General features: G+C 31.6%; 1 protein-coding gene across 3 annotated transcripts in view; it reads left to right on the top strand.

Annotated features, from left to right (window-relative positions):
• Positions 1 to 23,539, top strand: part of BRD10 (bromodomain containing 10) — a 102,453-nt gene that overhangs the window by 57,249 nt on the left and 21,665 nt on the right. For 2 of the 3 annotated variants that reach the window (XM_070480454.1, XM_020904588.2), the window contains 2 exons: positions 5,865 to 5,944; positions 14,158 to 14,247. In XM_070480454.1, coding sequence (XP_070336555.1) covers positions 5,865 to 5,944; positions 14,158 to 14,247 — 170 coding nt within the window. The remainder of the gene's footprint in view (positions 1 to 5,864; positions 5,945 to 14,157; positions 14,248 to 23,539) is intronic. The other variant, XM_020904589.2, reaches the window with a different exon arrangement.

Below are 23,539 nucleotides of genomic sequence, written 5' to 3'. Positions count from 1 at the left end.
TTGTCTCCCCTCATTTCTATAACATCCTTGAGAATAGAAGGATTATTTTTGGTTTTGCTCCCTAATACTTAGCACAGTAACTGACACATTGTGTAGGAATCTATTGAATGAATAAATGAACACACATGATATGATTCTCCAAGATATATTAATAACTAAGATTTACTGTTTAACATATATTTTCATATTCAAACACTTTCATATATCAAAACACTTTTATTTTTGAAAAGGATTATACTACACATACCATTTTGCTGTCTGCTTTTTTCATCACATGACAGTTTACCGTGAACATCTTTGTGCAATAAATAGATCTCTGTACCATCATTTTAAATGAGTGCCTAGGATTCTGTTATGTGTATTGTGTAGTTCATTTAACTAGCTTCCTTAATGGACAGTTTGGTTGTTTTCAGTAACATACTGTTGTAGATTGTATAGAGCAAATAGAGTTGACTGAAATGAGTTATAAATTTTAAAATTAGAGGATTTTTTATAAAACCTGAAAAACTAAACAGAAATGATTCACAATACACTGACTGTTATGAAAAAGCTTGTGGTATTTTTAAGTCATTTACTTCAACCAGTTTGGTTTGGAAGGTTTTTCCCTACCTGGTCATTATTTTCAACCAGATCATTTTGTGTAGTTCATCTAAACCAATTAAACAGGATAAGTGTTGTTATTTTCTTATAGGTGAAGAAATTAAGATTCAAAATTAGTAAATAGCCTCATTTAATAATTGTTAAGTATATGGTAAAGACCATACAATCAAAGGTCAGAGAGGATAGATCAGTGTGTTCTATAGTATGATTTTATAGAGGATGAAGGACTTTGAAGAATAAGGGAGATTGGGTAGATGAAAAGTGGTTAATAAGTGAGCAAAATCTGGAGGTATAAATAAGCAAAGTGTCACTGAGAAAAAGTAGAGTAATTAGAGAAAAACTTAAGGAAAATGTTGACGGTTTAGAAGGTGTTTGAATGATGGAAAATATGCTATTGGGGGTGATATCTTTCTGGGTTTGTGGTGCTGTTTTAGATAATTGAATCAGGAGTACAGTCTGGGAAATGAGGTTGAAATAAAATATATCAAATGTGTAAAAAGTAATGAGCTGCTTTTAGGGAATGATTGAGAAAGTAATGTAATCTACAATATTTGATTATATTGTATAATGAAATAAGCCCAGGCCCGTATTTTTGAAACAGTTGTATAATTCTGTGCTAATATTACTATAGATATGTGTCTTTATGGAGAAAATTCTTAGAGAACCAACTCAAGATGTCAAGATACAGGAGTGAAAGAATTGATTATATTCCATGGCCTTTTATTTTAATGCCTTCTACATCCCCCACCCCCAAAAAGCCAGTACTCTTATAATGCTTACTGTGTACCAGTCACTATTCTAAGCCTTTTAAGTCTCGTCTAAGTCTTAGAATAAATAAAGTAAAATGCCAACTTAAAAAGAATATATTAGCCAAGATATGGACATTTAGTAAATAAAAATGATATTTAGACTTCCTGTGACTTTACAGTCTAACAGGCACTTGCCAGAATTGCTGATAATACAAATGCCTTTGGGTTTCTAATTTTAACAATCATCAGTGTCTTAGTATAGTGATCAGTGTGTCTTACTATTCATTCACATCAGGATCCCTAAAATGAAAGTACTGAGACAGAAATGTATGTGTTGAATAGTTTTTAAACATGAGAATGCTGAATCTAGGAGCATTGAAGTGGAAATCTGAGTAGTTCAAGGAGCCAAGGAGTGAATAACAGGCAGGGATGCCAGGTGAAGGTAAAAATGAAGAACAGGAGACGGAGGAAAGAGTTGGATTGGGAATGATAGTCACCTTAATTTTTCTGATGAGGTGTATCTCCTTATTCTTGACAACTACAATTCTATGCCTATGTTATAGTGTAAATCTATATTTTTAATTCTATCTTTCCCTGTTAGGCTTCCTTCTAGAGCTGATCTAAGCATAATTTTTAAAATCTTCATTAGGTTGTGCTTATATCATTAATTAGGAGGCCATATTTAGGTTTCCTTTTCCATTTTTGAGGTGCATGTTGATACTTTTTGCCATGTCTATGTTTTGGGCTCAAGAATTGTGTTGAAATTTTTTATATGTTTTAAATTGATTTTTGACAGTTATATTTTATGAGACCAGGTGACCTAGGGCAGTGGGTGTATAAAACTCTGGTATGATCAAGTTTGCCCTCTATATAGCTTCTTGTTTTTTAGTCATTTCCAGCTCTGTGACACTATGGACTGTGTAGCCTGCCAGGCTTCTCTGTCCATTGGTTTCTCAGGTAAGAATACTGGAGTGCGTTGCCCTGGAGCAAAAACAGATTACCAAATAAAGGCTATGTGGTTTTATAGTATTCCATTCTCCATTTTAAAAGCAATAGTTAATGAACAGTAACAGTTCGTTTTTATTGATGAATACAGGAAACTTTGTATTCATATTGTTCCATTGAGGACAAAGATATTAAGTAATAGTGAATATGCAAATCTTATAACCCTAATTAAAGGAATGTTCTGAAACCAGTCAAATACAAATTACATCCCTGCAGAAAGTCTGCAGAAATGCAGTATTATACCATAAAAAGAGCACAGCTTTGAAGTGAGACATATGTAGTACATATAGGTGCTTCAGTGCATATTAGTTATAAGTTCTCTGTTAATTTATCTGCTTATAGTCTGTTTATTTCTCTGTGAAAAATGAGCTAATACTTTTCTTGCTGTAGTTTCACAAAAATTAATGGAATAGCAAATGCATTATACCTTGCATGGTGCCTGGCACATGGTAGGAATCAATAAATGGTAACTATGATTTTTAAGAGGTTAGAATTATATAATGGAAAGAGCATGAACTTTGGAGTTAAGAGTCCCTGGCTGTGGGGATTACTTATTATAGTGTAACACTTAAGTAAGTTAAGTAACCTTTTGATCTTCGTTTATCCCACTTTAAAATCGAGGTTTTGCTTACCTTGGAAGGTTGTTTTGAGAATTAACTGAGATAATTTATATATCACCTTACTAAGTGTCCTACACATAGTAAGCGCTCAATAAATGTTAGTTTCCTTACTACCATTCCTAGGTCATGTTGTGAAACTCTTTGTTAAATTGTGTAAATATTTAAATTCTTTGTCAGTGTTTTCCTCATTATAAAGTGGACTCAGAATTGTAAACAGTTACCTGCCTCCCTTTTCCTACCCCTAGCCTGAACAGTTTCTGATGAAGAGTAGGATTCTTATATTTAAGGATCTTGTATACAAAATGAATAATGGGATTTTTTGTTATCAGTAATTCCCAATCTAGTAAGGAAGAGAAACATGTAAACAGATAATTGTAACACTGTATAGTAAGTGTTACATTAATTGATATATGTACAAAGTTGAGTGGTAACATAGAGAACATCAGAACAAGAAGAATTAAAATGAAGGAGTAAGTTAATAAATTGAAGAAGGTTAAAAAATAATTAACATTTTGTTTAAACTCTTATCACAATGTATCTAAGGCAGATGAAAGCCACTAACATGTGTTGATGATTTACCCTGTGTCTAATAGTAGTCTAAACTCTTAGCATGCTTTAACTTGTATAATTCTCACAAAGTTCGTGATATTATTATCCCTGTTTTAGTGAAGCTGCACAAGGAAATAAAATAATTTGCTCAAGGTCTTGCAGCTTGTAAGTGGTTAGAGCTGAAATTCCAATCCAGGTAGTTTAGTTCCAAAACTGAATTCTTAAAACTACTACCCAAGACTACTTCCAGTTTCTTAATAACATTTAAGTTATCTAAATGACATGATGAAAAGAGGTACCCAGTAACCACCTCACTGCTTAATTCATTCAAATAGAGTGGTTGTTATTGTTAATTGAGAATTTATTACCTAAGTTTAGTGTCTCTGTGGCAACAATATCAAATTGATTGGAAATATAAAAAATGTCCTCTTGTGCTTATAAATAAGTAAATACAAAATCAAATTATTTTTTAAAAACTAGTTAGAGGAGTTCTGAGGGGTGGGGAATAGAAATGAGGAAGAATTTCATTTTCTTCAAACTGTCTTAAGTCAGCAAGCAATTAAATCTTTTCCTGTAAACTTTCGATAATAGTAAAGGTAGCGTGTCTCAGAGGAGAGACATTTTGGTGTTCAGATTCATCAGTCCACTTGAGAGTTACCTATTGCCCCCAGTTAGAAATCAGTTATTAGCTGTTTTATATAGTATGATAGTGGTCAGTCATGTCCAGCTCTTTGTGGTCCCCATGGACTGTAGCCTACCAGGCTCCTCTGTCCATGGGATTTTCAAGGCAAGAAGACTGGAGTGGGTTACCACTTCCTTCTCCAGAGGATCTTCCAGACCCAGGGATTGAACCCACGTCCCTTGCATCTCCTGCATTGGCAGGTGGATTCTTTAGCAGTAGCACCACCTGGGAATCACTTCTCAGATATTGCTAAAGCAGCCCACCCACTTACCTATTTTTGTATAAATTTAGTTCTAATATTTGTACTGTGTGAGCACATAAGCAAATAAGAGTAATGAGAAAAGAAAATATATGTTAGGTTCTTAAATTTAATTAAAGGCAAAAGTCAGTAGCAGGTTGTTACCTATTAGAACAAAACACTAAAACCCTTGTGATTCTCAGCAGTTGAAAATTGCAGTAGTTCAAGTGTGGTATACTTGGATTCTATTGAGTCAAAGTTAGAAATGATTCAGATTACAGTTCTGTGATCTGATTTAAAAAATACAAAAGAAAATAGTTATATTGTAAACTAGAATGTGCTTATGCCTTGAATAAAATGCTGCAATCAAATTGATTGTTTTCATGCAAAATCATATCTATTAAGAAAATATTTAGAAAAGAACGATAGGGATTATGTAGTATAGCAGTTTTCTCTTTTGAAAAAATAGTAGTTTTTAAACTGATTTTAACATACAAATGATTGTGAGCTAAGATTAATTTTTTATCCCCTTACATAGTAAACTTTTGGAGGGCAAGGTTTCCATTTTATAATGCTTTGTTATCCCCATACATTGTACTGTATCTCGTGTTTGTTAAATAAATAATTTATTAATTGATTTTGCCAATTATAAATGGGGGAAAACATTTACTTTAATATGTTCCTTACTAGAATAAGATAGAGGCTGTATGTATGCATGTATTTCTTTAGTCTGGTTAAATACATATTGTAGATTATATATGCTTTATGCTATAAACTGAAATTCTTTAAGAATATGGATTTATTTTTCCCTGTGGTTTCTGATTGCCCAAATGATGAGGTGCACTTTAAAGGGAAATGTTTACCTTGTTTTAAAACTGGTTATTGAATACTGCCAACAGCAGCCCATTAGGTGAGTGCAGAGCTAAAGAGATAGAAGGAAAATCTTGTTTCCTAAGCTACTGAGAGGATTTTCACGTTAGGTTGAATAAAGACCATAGTCTTCAGAGTATAGTTCTGTGCAAGTTCCTGACTACAGAAGTCGTTGTTAAAGGTAAGGTTTTTTTTCCCTTATGTAACCTCATTTTAAGTTGTGAGTTGTATTTTAACTAAGCAGTAGTAATGTGACCTTTTATTTTCCAAATCTTATTGTAATAAATTCTGGTACCGTGCAACACGTTAGAGATTATATAATAGTTTGGCTTTTATATAAAGAAAACACCATTTGTTAATATGTCTGTTATGGGTAGTTATAGTTTGATGTTTGCTTTTGCTGGGGCTTGTTTTGATTCATCATTTTTATTTGACTCACTAGAAGCCATCTGTTAGTTATAATTTAACTTTCAAGGTTCTATGTAATTTGCTTTTTGTTAATGAAATGCTATAAACAGCATTATGAAGCTTTTCTCTTTTAATCTTGAAAGGAAAAAAATCCATATCTAAAAAAGCAATCACAAAGAAGAGGAAAACTGTCACAAAGTCACCTACTGTACCAGAATTTCAGGTAAATGTTTCAATTTTGTCTCAAAAGTTTTTTAGTTTAATTTTTTGTATTGGTGTTCACATTATTCCTCAAGAGACTGGCCAAGTTCCGCTGTAAGACACAATACTTCAATGAAATATTTCCAACTATGGCTTTTTCCCTGCAAGTGCAGACATAGCCATGATTTAATCTGCTAGTATTTCAGAAATTTTTACCTCTCTTTTTGTCTCTTGATATTAAAAAAATCTGTGGTTTTTTTACGCTATGCTATCTTATGGAAGTGGTTTAATAGAAATATGTTAAACTGTTAACTACAGTATAGCATATAGTGTATGTATGTGTATATACACACATATATACACACACACATATATATAAATGTGTAAATGAAAGTCTTCTAAGAACAAAACTCTAGTTTGTACATGTTAATATTGCCTAGGTAATCTATTTTAATTTATTTGGGCACTGTAGAAATGATAGATTTATTAACTTAAAAAACAGGTTTTTTTCTTAACACAGTTATATATGACCTTCAGAGACAATATTAACTGAACGGTTTTTAAACATTTCTGCAAAAAGAAAAAAGTACTTTTATGTTCTGCTGTGTGATTATGTGAAGAGTTTTCTGTTTGAAGCTGTTACTGGAATAAGCAGAGAAGTTTACCTTAAATAATACTTTTATTTTCTACTTTATAAAAGATGAGTTTTCTACAACAAATGACTCTCTAAAAATTTTCTTGTAGTAGTGTGTCCTATCTATTTTTGGTTTAGGTTATAAAACTAACAGTTCCAAAAAATATAAGTGATGTTAAAATGAATTTCTGTGAGTATAACAAAGAAGAAAATAAAGGAGTAATAACTCTGAAAATATTGATAATATGTAATATGAGTTTAGCCATTACATATATCCAAAAATGTAGACACATCCTTTTTTTTTAAGTAAAATTTCTATTTTGGAAGTGTTGTTTTTTTTAATGGGAGTTACTAATTGGTCAAATTTAATATTTTTAAATGAACAATAAAGAAAATAGACATGTCTTTCTCTTAGTATTTCAGAATATTTTTAATGACATCCTTAGGATGAATAATTTCTACAGAATCCTTTTATATAAAGTAACCCTGGTTCCAGCATATTCAGTAAAAAGAAAAAAAAAGTATTTACTCTTTATTTAGAGACCTTTCTACCATTGTTTGTGTGCCTTATTTAATGCTACAATAGTATATGGTTATTCATTCTTCCACTGATTTCATGCTTATCCCACTTATTTTTTTTTCCTTAATACCTCAAAGTATTCATCCTGGGAATATGAATCTCAAGACAAATCTGGTCCATTGTTGATATTTGCCTTCATGCCTATATTAAATGGATGATTTTTATATGTAGTAACACTGCATAAAGGATTGTTTTTTTTAATTGAAGGTGGTACTCATAAGTGAGGCATGAAAATTAATTTAGTATATTACATGGCCAGCATTTCTTTTTTAAGCTAGCACAGTTAAAATAGAAATTTTAAGAGTGTGTCAAATATAGTAAAGGTAATGTTATTTCATAAAACTTTGGTTTCCATTTTGTGTGTTTACTGACATCCAGTGTAAAATGTATTTTTGACCATGAGTTCTGGGCAAAAAAGTATGAAAAACATTGTCTTAAGTGATGCTTTTAGTTAGTTACTGACCATTTGCTTACCACTCAGAAACTGAAGGTCAAAAGTACATGTTTTGCTGAATTGAACTGTTTAAAATAAACAGCGTCCTCTTCCTGGTTCTTAAGGTGTTCTGGAAAGAGGGCAGGGCTGTGTGTTGGCGGGGGGAGGGGCTAGGGATGGGGAATAGACTTATGAGAACAGGGGTTCTTATGCCTAATTTATAATTTAAATACCATGGTAGTATTGAGAAAGAAAATTGACAGCCGTTTCCCAAGAAATAGGTCATTTGCTTCAAATAAGCAAAGAATAGGAGATAATATTAGTCACTAGTAAAGTTTTTTGTTACATGCAGAACTTATAGTTTTGCCTCTCAGAATAATTCTAATATTATAGTTTCTTTAATTATTTGAAAGTCTCCCACATGTAAGAAGACTGGTTATTATAAAACAAAGAAGTGAATTTATTTCACTCTCAAAAAGCTTTAACAATATGACATTTAGCACTTCAGAAACATATCCAGGGATTAAATTGCATGAAGTTGTTTTGTTTTGTTTTGTCTAAGGTTCTGGTGAATTGAAAAAGTAAATCCTGTGTTTGACCTCAACTACTTTTTAATTTGATAGTTGTTGATTTTTTTTTAGCTAGATGAAACGTGTAAGCCTGTTTGCTTCAGGAAGAATCCATGTTTATTCATATAAACAAGTGATACCTATACTTCAGGACAAGACAATAATCATCCCACCCCTATTTAAAGTATACACTGTAAGCAGTCAAAGGCCTGTTGTATTTATATTTGTGTGTATATTATAATGAGACTGACCATATCTGTACCAGTTTTTCCTAGGAGTTATATCAGTGGTTCTCAAATGTTCAGTGGCATAAAAAGAAACTTATACTTTTATTAAAAATGAAAAATCCTGGGTTTCATCCTCTAATCGTCCATCCTTGATTCAGAGGGTCTAGATAAATATTACTAATCTGGATAGTGCTTAAGCAATGTGGATTCTGGAACCAGGCTACTTGGGTTAGAATGCCATCTTAGCACTAATTCTGTAACTTAACTGCTCAAAGCTTCGAATTTCTCATGTGTACAGTGGAGTAATAATAATAGTTCCCACCTCATAAGGTTGTTATTAGGATTAAGTGATAGGACTTAATGTTTTATTATCTTATTTTTCAAACAAGCATGTCAGATGCTTCAGACAGTACTGTACTTATGAGTAGGAAAATCAATTAATTACTGGTTTAAAGGCATCTACTACTGACCTTTACCACTTTCCCCAGCAACTTAAGATCTTGGAATAAGTCTCAGATTTGGTCAGATTTCATCATTAAGCCTATAAGTATTTGAAAAGTGAAAAACCAAGTAGTAGTATTTGCATCATTATATTAGGGGGAAAACCTGTGCTTAGCCCTTCTTACTATAGTGCTATCGAGAGTTATACATTTGGCATATAGGGGAAGTTGCCATGTTTTTACTTAACAATAGTTGCAAAAAGTCAGGAAATATTTTTAGCCTTCAGCATGTGGGTGATTTAAGCTTTTGTGTCAGATTTAACAATTTTACTGATTGTTAAATTTGTTAAATTGTTACAATTTGTTTAATTGACTAGATTATTTTTTTTTTCTGTATCAGTTTTGTAGTACAAGGAAGACTGTTAGATTGAAAAGTGAATATTGATTTTCTTAATGAAGTTAGCTTTTACCAAGAATATTAATATGTTTAATATTTGAAAGAGAAGTCTAATATTATGTGAATTTTCTTTCTGTGCACAGTTATAACAGAGTCATAGAAAATATTCCTAAAATGTAGTTTGTCAAGTCTCAATAAGATATAGTTTTAAAATAATTTAAGAGCCTTAGTTAACCGTGACTCTGCTTTTTATTGGTAACGGAAATCTTCCATGTCATGTGTGCTTGCTCCTATTCCATGTGTGTGATTTATTCTAAAGGCTTCTTTGCAGAGGAAATCCAGAATCCAGGTGTTGACTAAGATTTATATAGAAGTATTGTTTTTTAGCATAAGCATAAACTCACTGATCCTTAACATACCTCTGAAAAAAACTCTGTTGCTCCATTTAACCAATGGAGAAACTAAGGGATATGAAATAAAGTACACTCCTCAATGTGACAATTTGGGATCAAAATTAAAATTAGAATTTTCTGCCTCACAGAGTTAAGGACCTTTTGATTATATTGTTATTTCGAATTGCTGCCTCTCATAATGAGTATTTTCAGCTTCAGCTTTTTGTTTCACTTTTAACATCATGTAATTTTACTTCCCCCTGAAATTTTTTTCTGTTTTTATATATTGTGCCTTGAAAGAAACACCAGTTTTTACTCATATAGTGGTATAAAAATGTTTTGATTTATTAATCAGACTTGTCATGTTGCACATGATATCTTTATTTGCAGGTTTTGAAGTAGTCATTATTGCTGATACGATGATCATAAGAAGTGAGAAGGAATGTTCCTGTCCTAATAGTTTTAACAGATGTCAATATGATTTTAGCTTTAATATAGATTTTGAATTTACACCATGCATTTATTGTTTTGCTTATAATTTTATAATTATTGGAATGTTTTATTAGAATGGTAGTGAACATGATCCATTTTATTTGGACCTATTCATTTTGACTTCTCTGCATTTCCCTTTGCTTTTTAATGTAATTTACCATATTTTACTTTTGTATGCTATCTTACTTATGTTCTTTTTGGAACAAATAAAGTAAATATCTCTCAAACCTATTGAATTTATACCCGAAGGACATAATATGTAGCTTAAAATAGTGATTTACTTTGTAATTTTTCTGAGATGTGATTATGGAGTTCTTTTGATCTCCACAGGACCTCCCGTTCTCCACCATATAAACTTATTTCTATAGACTATATACACACATTTTCTGCTTCTTGAGTTGGAGAGAGGGCCTTTTAATATTTACATTTAATAGATATAAAAGCTTAGATATAAGTTAATTCCTAAAACTATAATGTGGTGCTCAGTCGTTCAGTCCTGTCCGACTCTTGCGACCCCATGGACTGTAGCCCACCAGACTCCTCTGTCCATGGGATTTTACAGACAGTGCTGAAGTGGGTTGCATTCCCTTCTCCAGGGGATCTTCCCCACCCAGGAATAATACCTGCATCTCTTATGGCTCCTGCATTGGCAGGTGAATTCTTTACTACTTGCGCCACATGTGAAGCTCATAACTATAATACATGTTCAGATTATTGTTAGATTTTTTTAAAATTTATTTTGCTTAGAACCCTTAAAGAAAATGATGTAAGAGGAAGAGGAGTCCTAGGTTCCATGGTATCCCTCTATGAGTGTGTCATCTTTGGTCACTTCATCTCTGTTAAACTAGCTTGTGAATTGGAGATAGCCCTCTTTAGCCTTGGCCAAGGTTTGGACCAAATTACTTTTTTTTTCCTTTTGGTCCCTTTCAGCTCTAAGATTTATGATTTCGTGACTCTTGTCACAAGTTGCACCAAGTGAAAGATTAATTTGAGGGAGAGTTTAACAGCCTTGAAGAGGTTCTTCCTGGGAGATAAAACTCTTCTTGTTAACCTCTGCAGTATGACTGAAAACCTCTTTGAGTGTTGGCAGTGTGTCCTGACGCTAATCCAAGCTGCTGTGGAGCTTTCTTTCACCCTTGGAGGCACTTAGCCCTAGATTTTTTTAACCCCCAAATTTAAGGTAATGAGAAGGTGGTCTTAATAACGTGCTTTTGCTTTGTTCAAAAAAATTCATGTTCTCCTTATTAAAGTGAACTTTTCTTATTGGATTGATTTTATTTTTAAAAGCATCATTTGAAATTAAGTTGAATTTAAAGCCCGCACACACAAAAAAAGGCCACACACACACACACCTTATTTTGTAAAGAGAAGAGTGTATAAATGACAGAATTGACATAATTATTTTTCCCTAAAAATATAACCTCAAAATGATAATTATGACATAATTATTTTTCCCTCAAAATATAACCTCAAAATGATAAGTAACAAATTTAGAATAATGTTCCCATACAAGAATTTTCTAATACCTTGGCTCTATATTTGGAGTATATATATTACATATTTATGTAGAGGGAGGTATATATTAGTACTTAAAGAGTATAAATTGTTAGGTAGGTATTAAGTCACTTTAAGATAAGTTCAAAGTAAATATTGCTAAAAATATTTTAACCCTCAAATTCAATAAAATTTATGTTTGAATCATGGCATTTAAGGAACGTTTGTGTATTAACATTGAATATTTGTGCTTTTAATTCAGTATTCTATCCCCTATTTGAAGATAAATCTTTTAAAATTTTGTACTCGTTTAGCTCCATACTACCAAATGTTTCTGTGACCATGCAGATTTGTAGTTCATAATCATTTAGTACATAATTGCCCAAAAATGTGAGATTTGCAGCCCATACCTGGGAACTTGTTACAAATGTAGAATCCTAGGTCCCACCTCAGACCTACTAAATCAAAAACCTCATTTTAACAAGATTCCCAAGTGACTCAACGCTCATTGACATTTGAGAAGCACTGATTTAATACAGCTTGCTAACTAGGAAAGTATTTTTTTAATATATAGCTCTTAAGGTATAGAAATCATTCCTAGTTTGACTTCAAAACTATGTTATCTATTTCCTTAAATGAAATGTAAATGTTTTCTGATCTCATGACTAATTGCTAGTTAAAAGATTTTAAATTTTTTAGGATGTGTTCAGGTATTGGGGTATATATTTTCATTGTTACTCTAAGTTTCTACAAAGTACAAACAAAATGTACTCTTACTCCATGTATCATGAGACAGCTAAGTGAAAATGCAAGTGAAAATTGCTCTGAGCTTTGCCATATGTACAAATGAGAAATCCATGCCATGTCATTAACTGGTACACCAAGTTCAGTGAAAGGGGTGTAACCATTTGCAAGCTCCATGGCAAATTTGACATGGTAGTCATAATAGCAGATTATACAAGTTTAGTTCCCATTGAGTACTTACTGAAACCTGGTGTATGGCCAACATGGTTCTGATAGAAGTTGAAGACATTATCTAGTTCTAAAGGCACTTATGTAATTAGCCACTTCACTACTTAACCATCAGCATTTCTTCCATAATTCTAGATTTGGCAAATGGAAATGTGTATAATGTGTCAGCAGCAATATCCTACTATTTAGTTGTTATACTGGTGTTTTCTACTCTGAAATTGTTAATTTGGGTTACTTAAATACATGTTTTCCCTGCTTTGTCAGTTCTGTGAGTTTGAAATTATGTAGATGTTTCTAATCATTGTTAATACTAAGTATAATTTATATTATCTGTGATAATTCTTTCTTAGTCTTCTAGGTTGAACCATATTGTCTTTCTTGTAGATCAAAGGCATATCAACGTTTCATATGGTTCAACTTAAAGTGTGGAGGCTCCTAGTCTCCCATTTTTGTCACATAGTCACTAGGAATGATCTTGTTGTATCCTCTTTTGCTTTGTTGTTTTTGTTCATTTTCTTTTAAAAGAAAATATGCCTTTTAGGAAAACAGTGCCCTTACCAGAAATTAATGAATTTAAAAAACACGAAACTAATAAAAAAATTGATGAATTAATAGCTTTATAATATTTTTCGTTTATACAGTATATACATTATAAGACTTTCATTAAATCTAAAACTTTTCCCCTGTGTGTGATTGCATTTCTTTTTTAGAAATCTTCTATTTCTTTTTCACAACAGATTTTTAAAAATATAAGCTTAAATTATTTTAGAAAATAAGTTAATATTATCAAACTGATTGAAACATTCAGTATAATTTTACAAGAACTAAAATGTAGTTACTAATATTTTTGTTATGTTGCTGATGCTTCACTGTTTAAATATTTAGCAGTTAAGCCAAAATTGTTTGATTATTAATTAATAATTAAAGACCAATTATTTTGACCATTTGCCAATATTACCAAAGTGAAATAAAGTGAACCACACAGTTATGAAAGGCAATAGATGCTATCTTTGGATCTGGTTTTATTAAAGACTACTAAGACCATATAAAGAATGTACACTTAATTTCATTAACTTCTTTCAATATGTTCATATAGTTGGAGCCCCTCTTTATTAGCAGTCCCAACAGCAATGATACAATTTGTTAAGTTATATAGTTAGCAACCAAAGCAGAAGTAAAACAATAGTTCTCCAGGGGTGCATTTATTCACCTGCTCGGAGACTGCTTGATGAAACATTTCATAAAGGTGATCCAGTAACTTGTGAAATCTAGGGTGAGTTTCCAGATCTTTGTCATTCTGGGCTGAAAGTTAAGAATGTTTAAAAAAAAAAACAAAACCTGGACTATAAAGCAAACTGAAAGATGGGGACGTGGGATGAAACCACCAATGTTGAAATTTCAGCTAATTTTATACTAAGCCTGAAGTTCATACATCATAACAAGTAAATATCTTCTAAAATATCAAACTGTGGAGCTTTCTTTGCATTTTACTGTTACAAAGGCAAATAATTGTGAATTCAATGTGTGTTAAAACAACTTCTGTTACCACATTTTGGGTGTTTTATATTATGTGTTATCAAGCTGTGTTTTTGTGTTTTATTTTAGCTTATTTGCACTAATCTTGATGAACTCAGGGAATTAATCACAAAAATCGAGAATGAACTCAAAGATCTGGAAAACAATAGAAAAAAATCGGTAGGTGTTGATCCAAAAGTTCTATCTATTATTGTCAGCATTAAAATTTATTCCTGCTTTTTCTAAAGCCTTTTTAAATCTTGTTGTCCTGAATTACATATAAATTTGCTTGAAAAATAGAAAGATGTTTTCTTTTATTTTTCCTATGTGGTCTAGTTTTCACTTTTAATAGACAAACATGGTGCTGGGGCAAGTAAATTAATTTTCTTTGCCTGGTTTCTATCAGGTTTAGTTTTATGTATTTCCCAATATACTGGTTGGTTGTTTTCTGACTGGTAGTTTTGGGGTACTGTTTACCTTACAGATATTCTTAATTAATTATATGCTTTTAATGGATTAGCTCTGACATAAATAACATGTAAATTATTTAATCTTGCCCCAGATGTTTTTGATACATGCTTAACAGTGTATCTTAAGAACCTTTAGCATCTAAAGGTCTTCTTTTAACTTTCACTATACTAAATTCACAGTTAATCTTTACCTTCGCTTTTAACTATTCTTGAGAGAATACAGTATAAAGGGCTTTATTTTTATTCACCCAGCACTTGGTAAAACACTCAATTATGTTATATATTAAATCAGTAATACCCATTTAACTGACACTTATAGTTCTGTTATATCATAGATTTGAAACACAAACACCAATAAATAAATGGAGAAGGCTTTAAGCATTGAAAAAAAAAAATCACTATTTTTAAAAATCCCTTTATTTTATGCCTCAGGAATGTCATGAAACCACATTTAGGAGTTTGTTCGGAACCTGTTAATCTAGAATTGTGTATGATAATAAGGTTAGAGGTACTGCAAGCTTCATTCATATCAGCAAATTTGTAATACTCATTTTATATGTTGTTCAGAAAGGACATATTGGTAGCACTCCGAAGGAAGGAAATTAAAGTACTCTAAGATCATTTAATACAGAGGTAAAACAGCCTTAAGCATTTCAGAAGTCTCTCACATGATACCCCTGAGACTATTGGCTATAATCTAAGAGATGAGATAATATAAGGATAGCCATCAAATGCATTAAGAAAGCATCATGTTCAGTACACTGTGTAAAATATATAATCTGAGAATGCAGAAAACTTTATTTTAGAATTATTTCCGTTAAAAATGATTTAGATCATCATAAGACTGTGAGAGGTTATCTGTTTTGTTTTGCTTCGTTTTGTTTTGAATATGTCAGCAATCTCTTGGTGTGGAATGAACCCTACGTGTTGTTTTAAAACAACCTCTGTGATATATTTCTCAAGCTATATTATATTATAATATTTTTTCCTCAACCAGTGTTTTTTAAATGTATTTTATGTGTATGTTTTTAAAGGATTGATTCTATTATTTAATAGGAAAAAAAATCTTTTAATCAGGATATTTAGTTTTTTTGCAGAAGCCGTTTATTTTTAGTGACTTGTCCATACTTCATGACTCTAAACAGAATTCTGTTAGGTAAATTTGTTATTTGTTTTTTATTAACTGCAGTTAAACAATAACATTCATCTTAAATTGTTCTCATATTATAAACTAGGATTTTCTTTTTAATGGATAGTTCAAAGCATAATAGGCTTATGTGCTTACTTATGGTATGTAGTGTAAGACAAAAAGACTTTTGCAAGCATCCTAGAGTTTTTCTGTAAGCCATCCACCTCATTTCCATTGGTAGTATAAGGGATTAGCATATTGCCTTCCTTCACAGAAGTAATTATAAGAGTAAAAGAAAATATAGATTACAAATATTTGACTCTATAGTACTTGGGGGTATGTTTATCAGAAAATTTTAGGTTATGTATGGGTTTTCATTGTTTAGATTTTGTGTCTCTAAATTTTTGACTTGTCCATAACCCTTAGTATTTGCATATAAGTTTTAAAATATGTTTTCTGCTCCTCAGGAAATAGAAATTCTTTGAACTTTACTTATTGGGAATAATTGAGATTACCAATATACAGGCTACTTGCCCTAAAATAAATTGACTAAAAAATTGTTTTCATGAATAACTTACCTTAATCAATGAAATGGCCAGGAATAAAGGAATAGTAAAAGTTTGCATCTCAGTGTCATTCCTTATTTTTTACAAAAGCTGATACTGAGTGTGATAAACTTTATTGAACTTTTATGTTGGTATTGAATACTAGTTTGTCATCATTTGGGAGTAGAGGTTCCACTTAACTGAATTTTCTAGAAAACCTAGACATTTAGTACTAAAATCCTTACTTTAATCATTTAATGAAAAAGATTTCCCTGCCTCCTGGTACTATACTGAACATAATTGAACCCTTTTCTTGATAACTCAGGGATCATTATGAATATCCATAATTGTACTGATACCCTAAAACTCTATTGATGTCAGTAAGTCTTATTAAACATTCACAGATAGGCCTTTAGGTTAGATATTTTGAAGGTTTTTGTTTCTTTGCTTGCTTTTGTTCTGTCTCTTCATTGTCAGTCTGTCATTTCTTGTGTGTGTCCATTTACTTGCCCTACCTGATACACTGTCAGTTGCAAAGCAAGTAGCCATATTGTCAAAATTTGGCTCATGGTAAGGACCTGAGAGATTTTATTAATAATGAAATGTATGAACTTGGTGATAGTGATAACCATTTTGTTTATTCCTTGCATAGTGAGCTTCCTTCACCATTGCCAGACAAATGAAGTTATTAATATTGTTCTTCTTAAGAGGATATCACTGAAAAATAATGTCAAAATAACTCTGTTCATCATCAACTTTCATATCCATGATAATGGCTTCAATAACAAAGAAGATGTATATTCCATATTAACTTTTGGTTGTCATAAATGTCATTACTAAAGATAGAAATTACATATGTGATAGAGGGTTTTTAACATGGATTCATTTAAACACCTGGTTGTTTTGGGAAGCTTCTCTACAGGGCACTTCAAAATGTTTTTCTTACCAAAGCAACAAAGAAGAATTACGCCATTTCCATATCCAGGTCAACGTTCCATTAAAAAACTTTCTTAATCTCTTGGAGGTTTTGCCATGAACTGCCCATTGTACTGGAAGAGTTAGTCTTTTAAAATCTGGATTGTTTACTCATTACTGCAGGACAGTTAATTCTACTTAAGATTTATAGTGTGAAGAGAGAAATAAATGATTTAATTTTCTTGAGTTTACTTTAGTTCACTTGATCCCGTTACTTCATTTAAAGGTTTATTCAAAGAGGAATCAATGTCCTTTACATCTTCCAGTGCCATACCAATTACCTACCCAAGTTTTGTTTAAAGTGAGACATCTGACAGAGATAAATAGAATTATATAGTTTGACAAAATCCTTTTAATTTTTGTCTGTTTCATCATTATTTAGCTCATAGGGGTTTTTTTTAGTGCTCTAAAGAGGACATCATGATATTTTATTTTTATCTTTGTGAGTTTAATCATGAGATAAAAGTTGTACTTTGGAAATGTATTTGTTTTACAGAAAGATAGTTTTACACCTAAGATATTGATAAATTTTCCTGATCCTATTATATTTGAAATTTATTAAACATTTTTGCTGTATAAATAATCAAACTTGATAGATTTTTGTAAGACTAATACAGAAATGGTTATTATGTTTCTTAATTTTTCATGTGACCCTTTTCTCATATTTGCATAATTTCCTTATGTTTTATATTATTGCTTAGATCTTAAAAGAGTTTTCAGTCTTTTTGATAATGAAAAGTCAGTGTAGAGATGGGTTATATGGAAAAGTGAACGTTTGGCAGAAAACAAAAAGATGTAAGATAAGAAACTTTGCACTACGACATGATAAATGATAGTCATCAATATAGATAAACTAAAATTTAAAATGTAATACCATATGTTTCTAATATACCTTTTAGCAGTTAAGCACCTCAGCACCGAGCAGGTTTTAAGACTTCAGATATTTCCAGATTTCACATTCATATGTAATAAAAGCTATAAAACTGTCTGTTCTCTTTGGTCCTGTAGTCCTAGTTAGTATTTAACTTTTATCCTCCCCATTTTGCACACTACTCCCCTATCCCCCCAAAAGTAATTTACACAATATTATGTTCAATGTCTCTCTCATAGTAGAGAGAGCAATAATGTTAACAGTGGTATGTCATAAGCCTGATAAAATATTTGTAGATCATTGTTACTATATGGAAGTATTTGTGAAATTGTTAACTTTTAAAAACATCCAAAAATATACACATAACAATTACAGCATTTCAAAAGGCATAGTTTTTTATAAGACATGATTTAAGATTAGAAAGAAATTACAAGTCATGAATAAAATTAATCTTTACTGTGTCCTTGAAATAATTTAAATTCATAATAATAGGACTTCTCTTAACCCAAGGCTATGCATTAATAGATCAAACATTAGAGAAATCAGAAGCTTAGATCAAAGATGATTACACCCTAGTTTTTGTCAGAGTTTTATATAAGCCAGTGGTTATCAATGAGGAATGATTTTGCACCCCCAATATGAGACTTTGGCAATGTCTGAAGATATATTTGATTAACATAGTTGAAGAGGTGGTACTGGCACTTAATGGATAGAGGCCAGCAGGGCTACTAAAAATATTCTACACTGTATAATCTTACAATGCACATGATAGCCCCCCACAACAAGGAATTATCTGGACTCAAGTATCAGTCATGCAGAGATTGCAGCAATATCTAAATTATCCTTAAATAAGTTTTTTATGATTACATCATTATGTATCTTATTTTCTTATTCTAGATCTTTTGATAAAGGTAAACAGAACTGACAAAAACTCTCAGGTGTGGATGCTTTGCTGTTAAATAGTCATATTTAAAGCTTTCAAAAAATTAAAATAACCTTTGGGAAATCCTGTATAATAAATAAGTTCCTTTACCTGTCATATTCTAGTCTTATTCATTAGGCACATACTTCCTCATTCTGGTCTGTGTGCTGTACATAACACCAAGGAACTTGGTAGATATTCAGAGACTGGAAGTCTTTATCCTCAAGGAATTCACTTTAGAGCTTAAGCTTTTTCTCCCCAATCCTGAGGATAAATCTTTAATCAGGATTGGTTGGGTTGACTCCTATTCTTTTTATAAAAGACTTGATCTTTGATTTTCAAGCCATTTTTAAATTCAGGAGTCACTACTTCTAGACAGTTGCTTCACTCACTTAATGACGTGTTTATGTATTATTTGGGAGTAAGGGTAGAAGGGTAGATAACATATGGACTTTATGAAGAATCAGATATTAACTGACATACTCAAAATAATAGTAGTAAGGAAAGAGAACTAGATGATGGGAAACATGAACCAGAACCATAACTGGTAGTAAGACAAAGCTTCAATTGACTGTAGTCACCAAATTATCTGAGAATGCATTATCTTCATTTATCTGTGTGTGGTAGGTCTCATTTTGGGGCCTTTTTTTTTTTTTTTTTTTGATATTAATAACTACTCTGCTCCACTGAGAACTGGATATTAACGCCTATTAATAGTGCTTACTGTTTCCACTTACTGGAATTTGGTATAGTGTGTATCCCATCAAGGAAGCTTTCTTAAAAGTAATATTTGAACCTGTTTTCTCCCAATGAAAGTTCCAATTAAAAAGGGAAAGTGTTTTATATTTTTTACATCAGCCAGAGAATTAATACTGCATGTTCTCAGTATGGAGTGAACTTCAAGGAAGAATTGAACTAGGTGACAGATCCTTCTATAGTTAGAGCTTCATATTGCAGCTTTTATAATTTACCTTAAACTGTTTTGAATTACATATCATACACACTTACTCAAATATAAGTAAGTTTAAATGCCAAATATTTTTCAAAGCCCCAAGTAAATTTTTATTATTCTCTATTTAATTTATCTGTTTCTATTTAACTCTACTGCCTTTCACTGACAAGAGTTCTGACAAATTGAATTTAAATCCATGAGGTGCTTGAGACTAAAAAATGAACTTCACATCATTCTGTTTATTTATATTACAGAAGAAATCAAAATCTTTGGAACGCCCCCAAAATTTAAAGCTAGAATAGTTTAATACTTTTTGTGAACTAGGGAAGAATGTAATCCAAACAATAGAGAAGATTAACCACTAATAAAACTTCCCTACCATCTTATTATACTCTATAGATATGAAGGTAAAAGTGATACACTGTATATTAAAGGAAAATTAATCCAGATCTACCAAAGAATAAAAATGAGTCTAAATAGAAGACAGAGTCCACATATGGATCTCTAGCACTTTAAAATAGAAAAAAAAAAAAAATATATATATATATATATGTATATCTCCTTGTACAGAACCAGTTTCTTTTAATGAAGATACGATGCTAACTAGTTGTAGTAGGTGCTGTTAATTAGGACAAAAGTATTTTAAGGCAGATTTAATAGCATGAAATACTGGTAGTTTAAAAAAAAAAGATTTTAGGGTCCAAAATGAACAGTAATCAATAACCACTTAGTATAGGAATATAGGTTATAGCCCTGTAAACCCTAGCATCACTGCTTTAAAATATGAAACAATGGCTTGTTCATAATGATGAACAAGTCAGTAAGAGTTAAATTATATTCATTGTGTGCTCATAAAATCTGGAAGACATGTATTTTAGGAATGTTTTTATCAATTTTTAAAAATCTTTTCAGCTAAGTAGAAAATCTCAGCTAAGAAATTTACTTCTGTGGTTTGAATACTTACTGTGGTTTGTGGACCTACTGTGTGCTGGGTATTGAGCCTGAGAAAGTAAAAATAAGTAGAATACTGACCCTGCTTTTAGTATATCCCCAGTCTTAATTTCACTCACATGGAACTGTTTATGCTCTGATGTTACCAATGTAGCATTACTTAGTGATTCAGATTGTGCTGTGAACTGCTTGAGAACCCACTTTTCTTATAACAGGTATAGATTTGATTAAATGTTATTACCCTCTTTGCTACCACCAATTTACTAAAAAGGGTCAGATTCAGAGGCTACCCAGTAGTTAATTTCTAGTCCAGGATTTTTTCTTCTTTATGAATGCAAGTGGTTACGTACCATCAGTTATATCCATATTGTTAGATTTTCTTCCCCGGTAATAATGACTACTTCACTGCGAATATGATCTGTCCACTGTCTCTACAAAGTCAAGTGACATTGAAACTTCAGTATTATCACTGATGTAGTTGTTTATCATCATGCTTTCTAGTTAAATGCTCATTTAGAAATACAATGGAAACATTGTACGTGCTGTGCAGTGTTGGATATCGTTAAATGCTGTTGTTTCCTATTGAATTAGTATTAAGAGTTCCTAAAGAGCAAACACTAGTATATGATAGAATAGTTCATATTAAGACCTCTGGTAATGTTAAAATACTTTTTTTTTTTTTCATTTTTTTTTTATTAGTTGGAGGCTAATTACTTTACAGTGTTGTAATGGGTTTTGTGATACATTGACATGAATCAGCCATGGGTTTATATGTATTCCCCGTCCCAAACCCCCCTCCCACCTCCCTCTGTACCCAATCCCTCTGAGTCTTCCCAATGCACCAGGCCCGAGCACTTGTCTCATGCATCCCACCTGGGCTGGTGATCTGTTTCACTATAGATAATATACATGTTTCGATGCTGTTCTCTCGAAACATCCCACCCTCGCCTTCTCCCAGAGTCCAAAAGTCTGTTCTGTACATCTGTGTCTCTTTTTCTGTTTTGCATATAGGGTTATCATTACCATCTTTCTAAATTCCATATATATGTGTTAGTATGCTGTAATGGTCTTTATCTTTCTGACTTACTTCACTCTGTATAATAGGCTCCAGTTTTTTAACTTCTTCCATACTAATATTCAAACACTTCACTGTATTGTCTAACGTGCTTTTTCAAGAGACTGTATACCACCAAGATGAATGTGGTATTTTACCCCCAAAACTGTGAATATGCAGGAATATATTAATACAGTGGTAGTTTCTTTAGGTGAGCAATAAGATAAAAAAGTAAATACTTGTTACCTTTCAATTTACTATTACTTAGATTAAGGAGAATGTGAAATAATTAAATTATTAAAATGCTTAATTCCAGTTAATTTGTGCTATGTCCATTTCCATTAAATTATTTGCAACCTAACTTTGGATATTCCTAATGTTTTTAAATAAGACATGTTTATGTATAAATCCATTTGACTTTTCTAAAAGCTATTTGAATTTTATTGGAAAAGCATGATGTATTATTATAATCCCTTTCTACCATATGATTTATGTCTGTGACAAGAACCAAGCCTATAACAAAAAATGTTGTTTTATGATCCCTGTTTCTATGCTCCAACAACACATGTAAGTAGAAGCATGTAGAAAGAGAGCAGTGATGCCTTTTTCATATACATTTTGTTTTTGTGCTCTTCTTTTTAATAAAAATTTTATTTTTATCATCACAATACCATTTCAATTTAAAAAATATTCTTTACCTATTTATATATGATAATCTTTTTCTTCATTAGAAATCAGTGTAAGAAAATCTATAAGTAACAGAATGAATTGTATAAACCAATTACTTTAACCTAATATTCAGAGTATCTACACTTATTAAATGTGCAAAAGATCCATAGTGATGAGACATCTAATAAATCTAGAATTTATTTGTTTTCCTCTTTTCTTCCTTCTAGATGTTCAGTGTCCCCAGCATCAGTAGATTGCCAATTCCCTCTCCTCGCAACACCCCAGCCAGTATTAATGCTGGTCTGTCATACCCATCCCAGATTACTGCAGCAGAATGGAGTTTTTCTTTAGTTGTAAGGTAAGTTTCCCTCCCCACTCATTTCACACACACAGACTTAGCTTTCCATTTTACAATATTGTGTAGTTTTGTAAGTTTTATCAGAGTATCTTTTCTCTTGTGGTTCCTTAGGTTATTAACATTATCACATTACAAAGCTTATAAAACTGCATAATATAATAAAGCACTTATCTTGTGACCATAGACGAACTCCTTGTTGTAGTAATCCCTATCAGGTTATAAAACCTTTAGTATTTGACAGTTGAGCCATCTCATGGAAAGGGAGCTGGCAATCTACAGCTGCTGTGGACATTGGATGAGAAAATATTGCAAGGTAAGCCTCAGATTTAGATCATATTGTATACTTTTGGTTCTATGGTGTGTGCTAGAATTCATACTTTTATGTTAAACTTTATAGTAAATTTATAAAAGAAAGATATATCGCTCTCTTCTTTTTAAAGTGACCATCAGTAAATATTTGGATTATTAAGTTCATGTAACACATTGGGATTATTTTGGAAACATTTTTTATTCCTGAAAATAGAATTCTAATTATTAGAAATGGTTCATTTATCCCCATATTGACATACCTGTTTA

Source organism: Odocoileus virginianus, chromosome 18 (assembly GCF_023699985.2).
Source record: "Odocoileus virginianus isolate 20LAN1187 ecotype Illinois chromosome 18, Ovbor_1.2, whole genome shotgun sequence".
Taxonomy (NCBI): Eukaryota; Metazoa; Chordata; class Mammalia; order Artiodactyla; family Cervidae; genus Odocoileus; species Odocoileus virginianus.
This window is presented reverse-complemented; position numbering and strand designations above follow the sequence as displayed.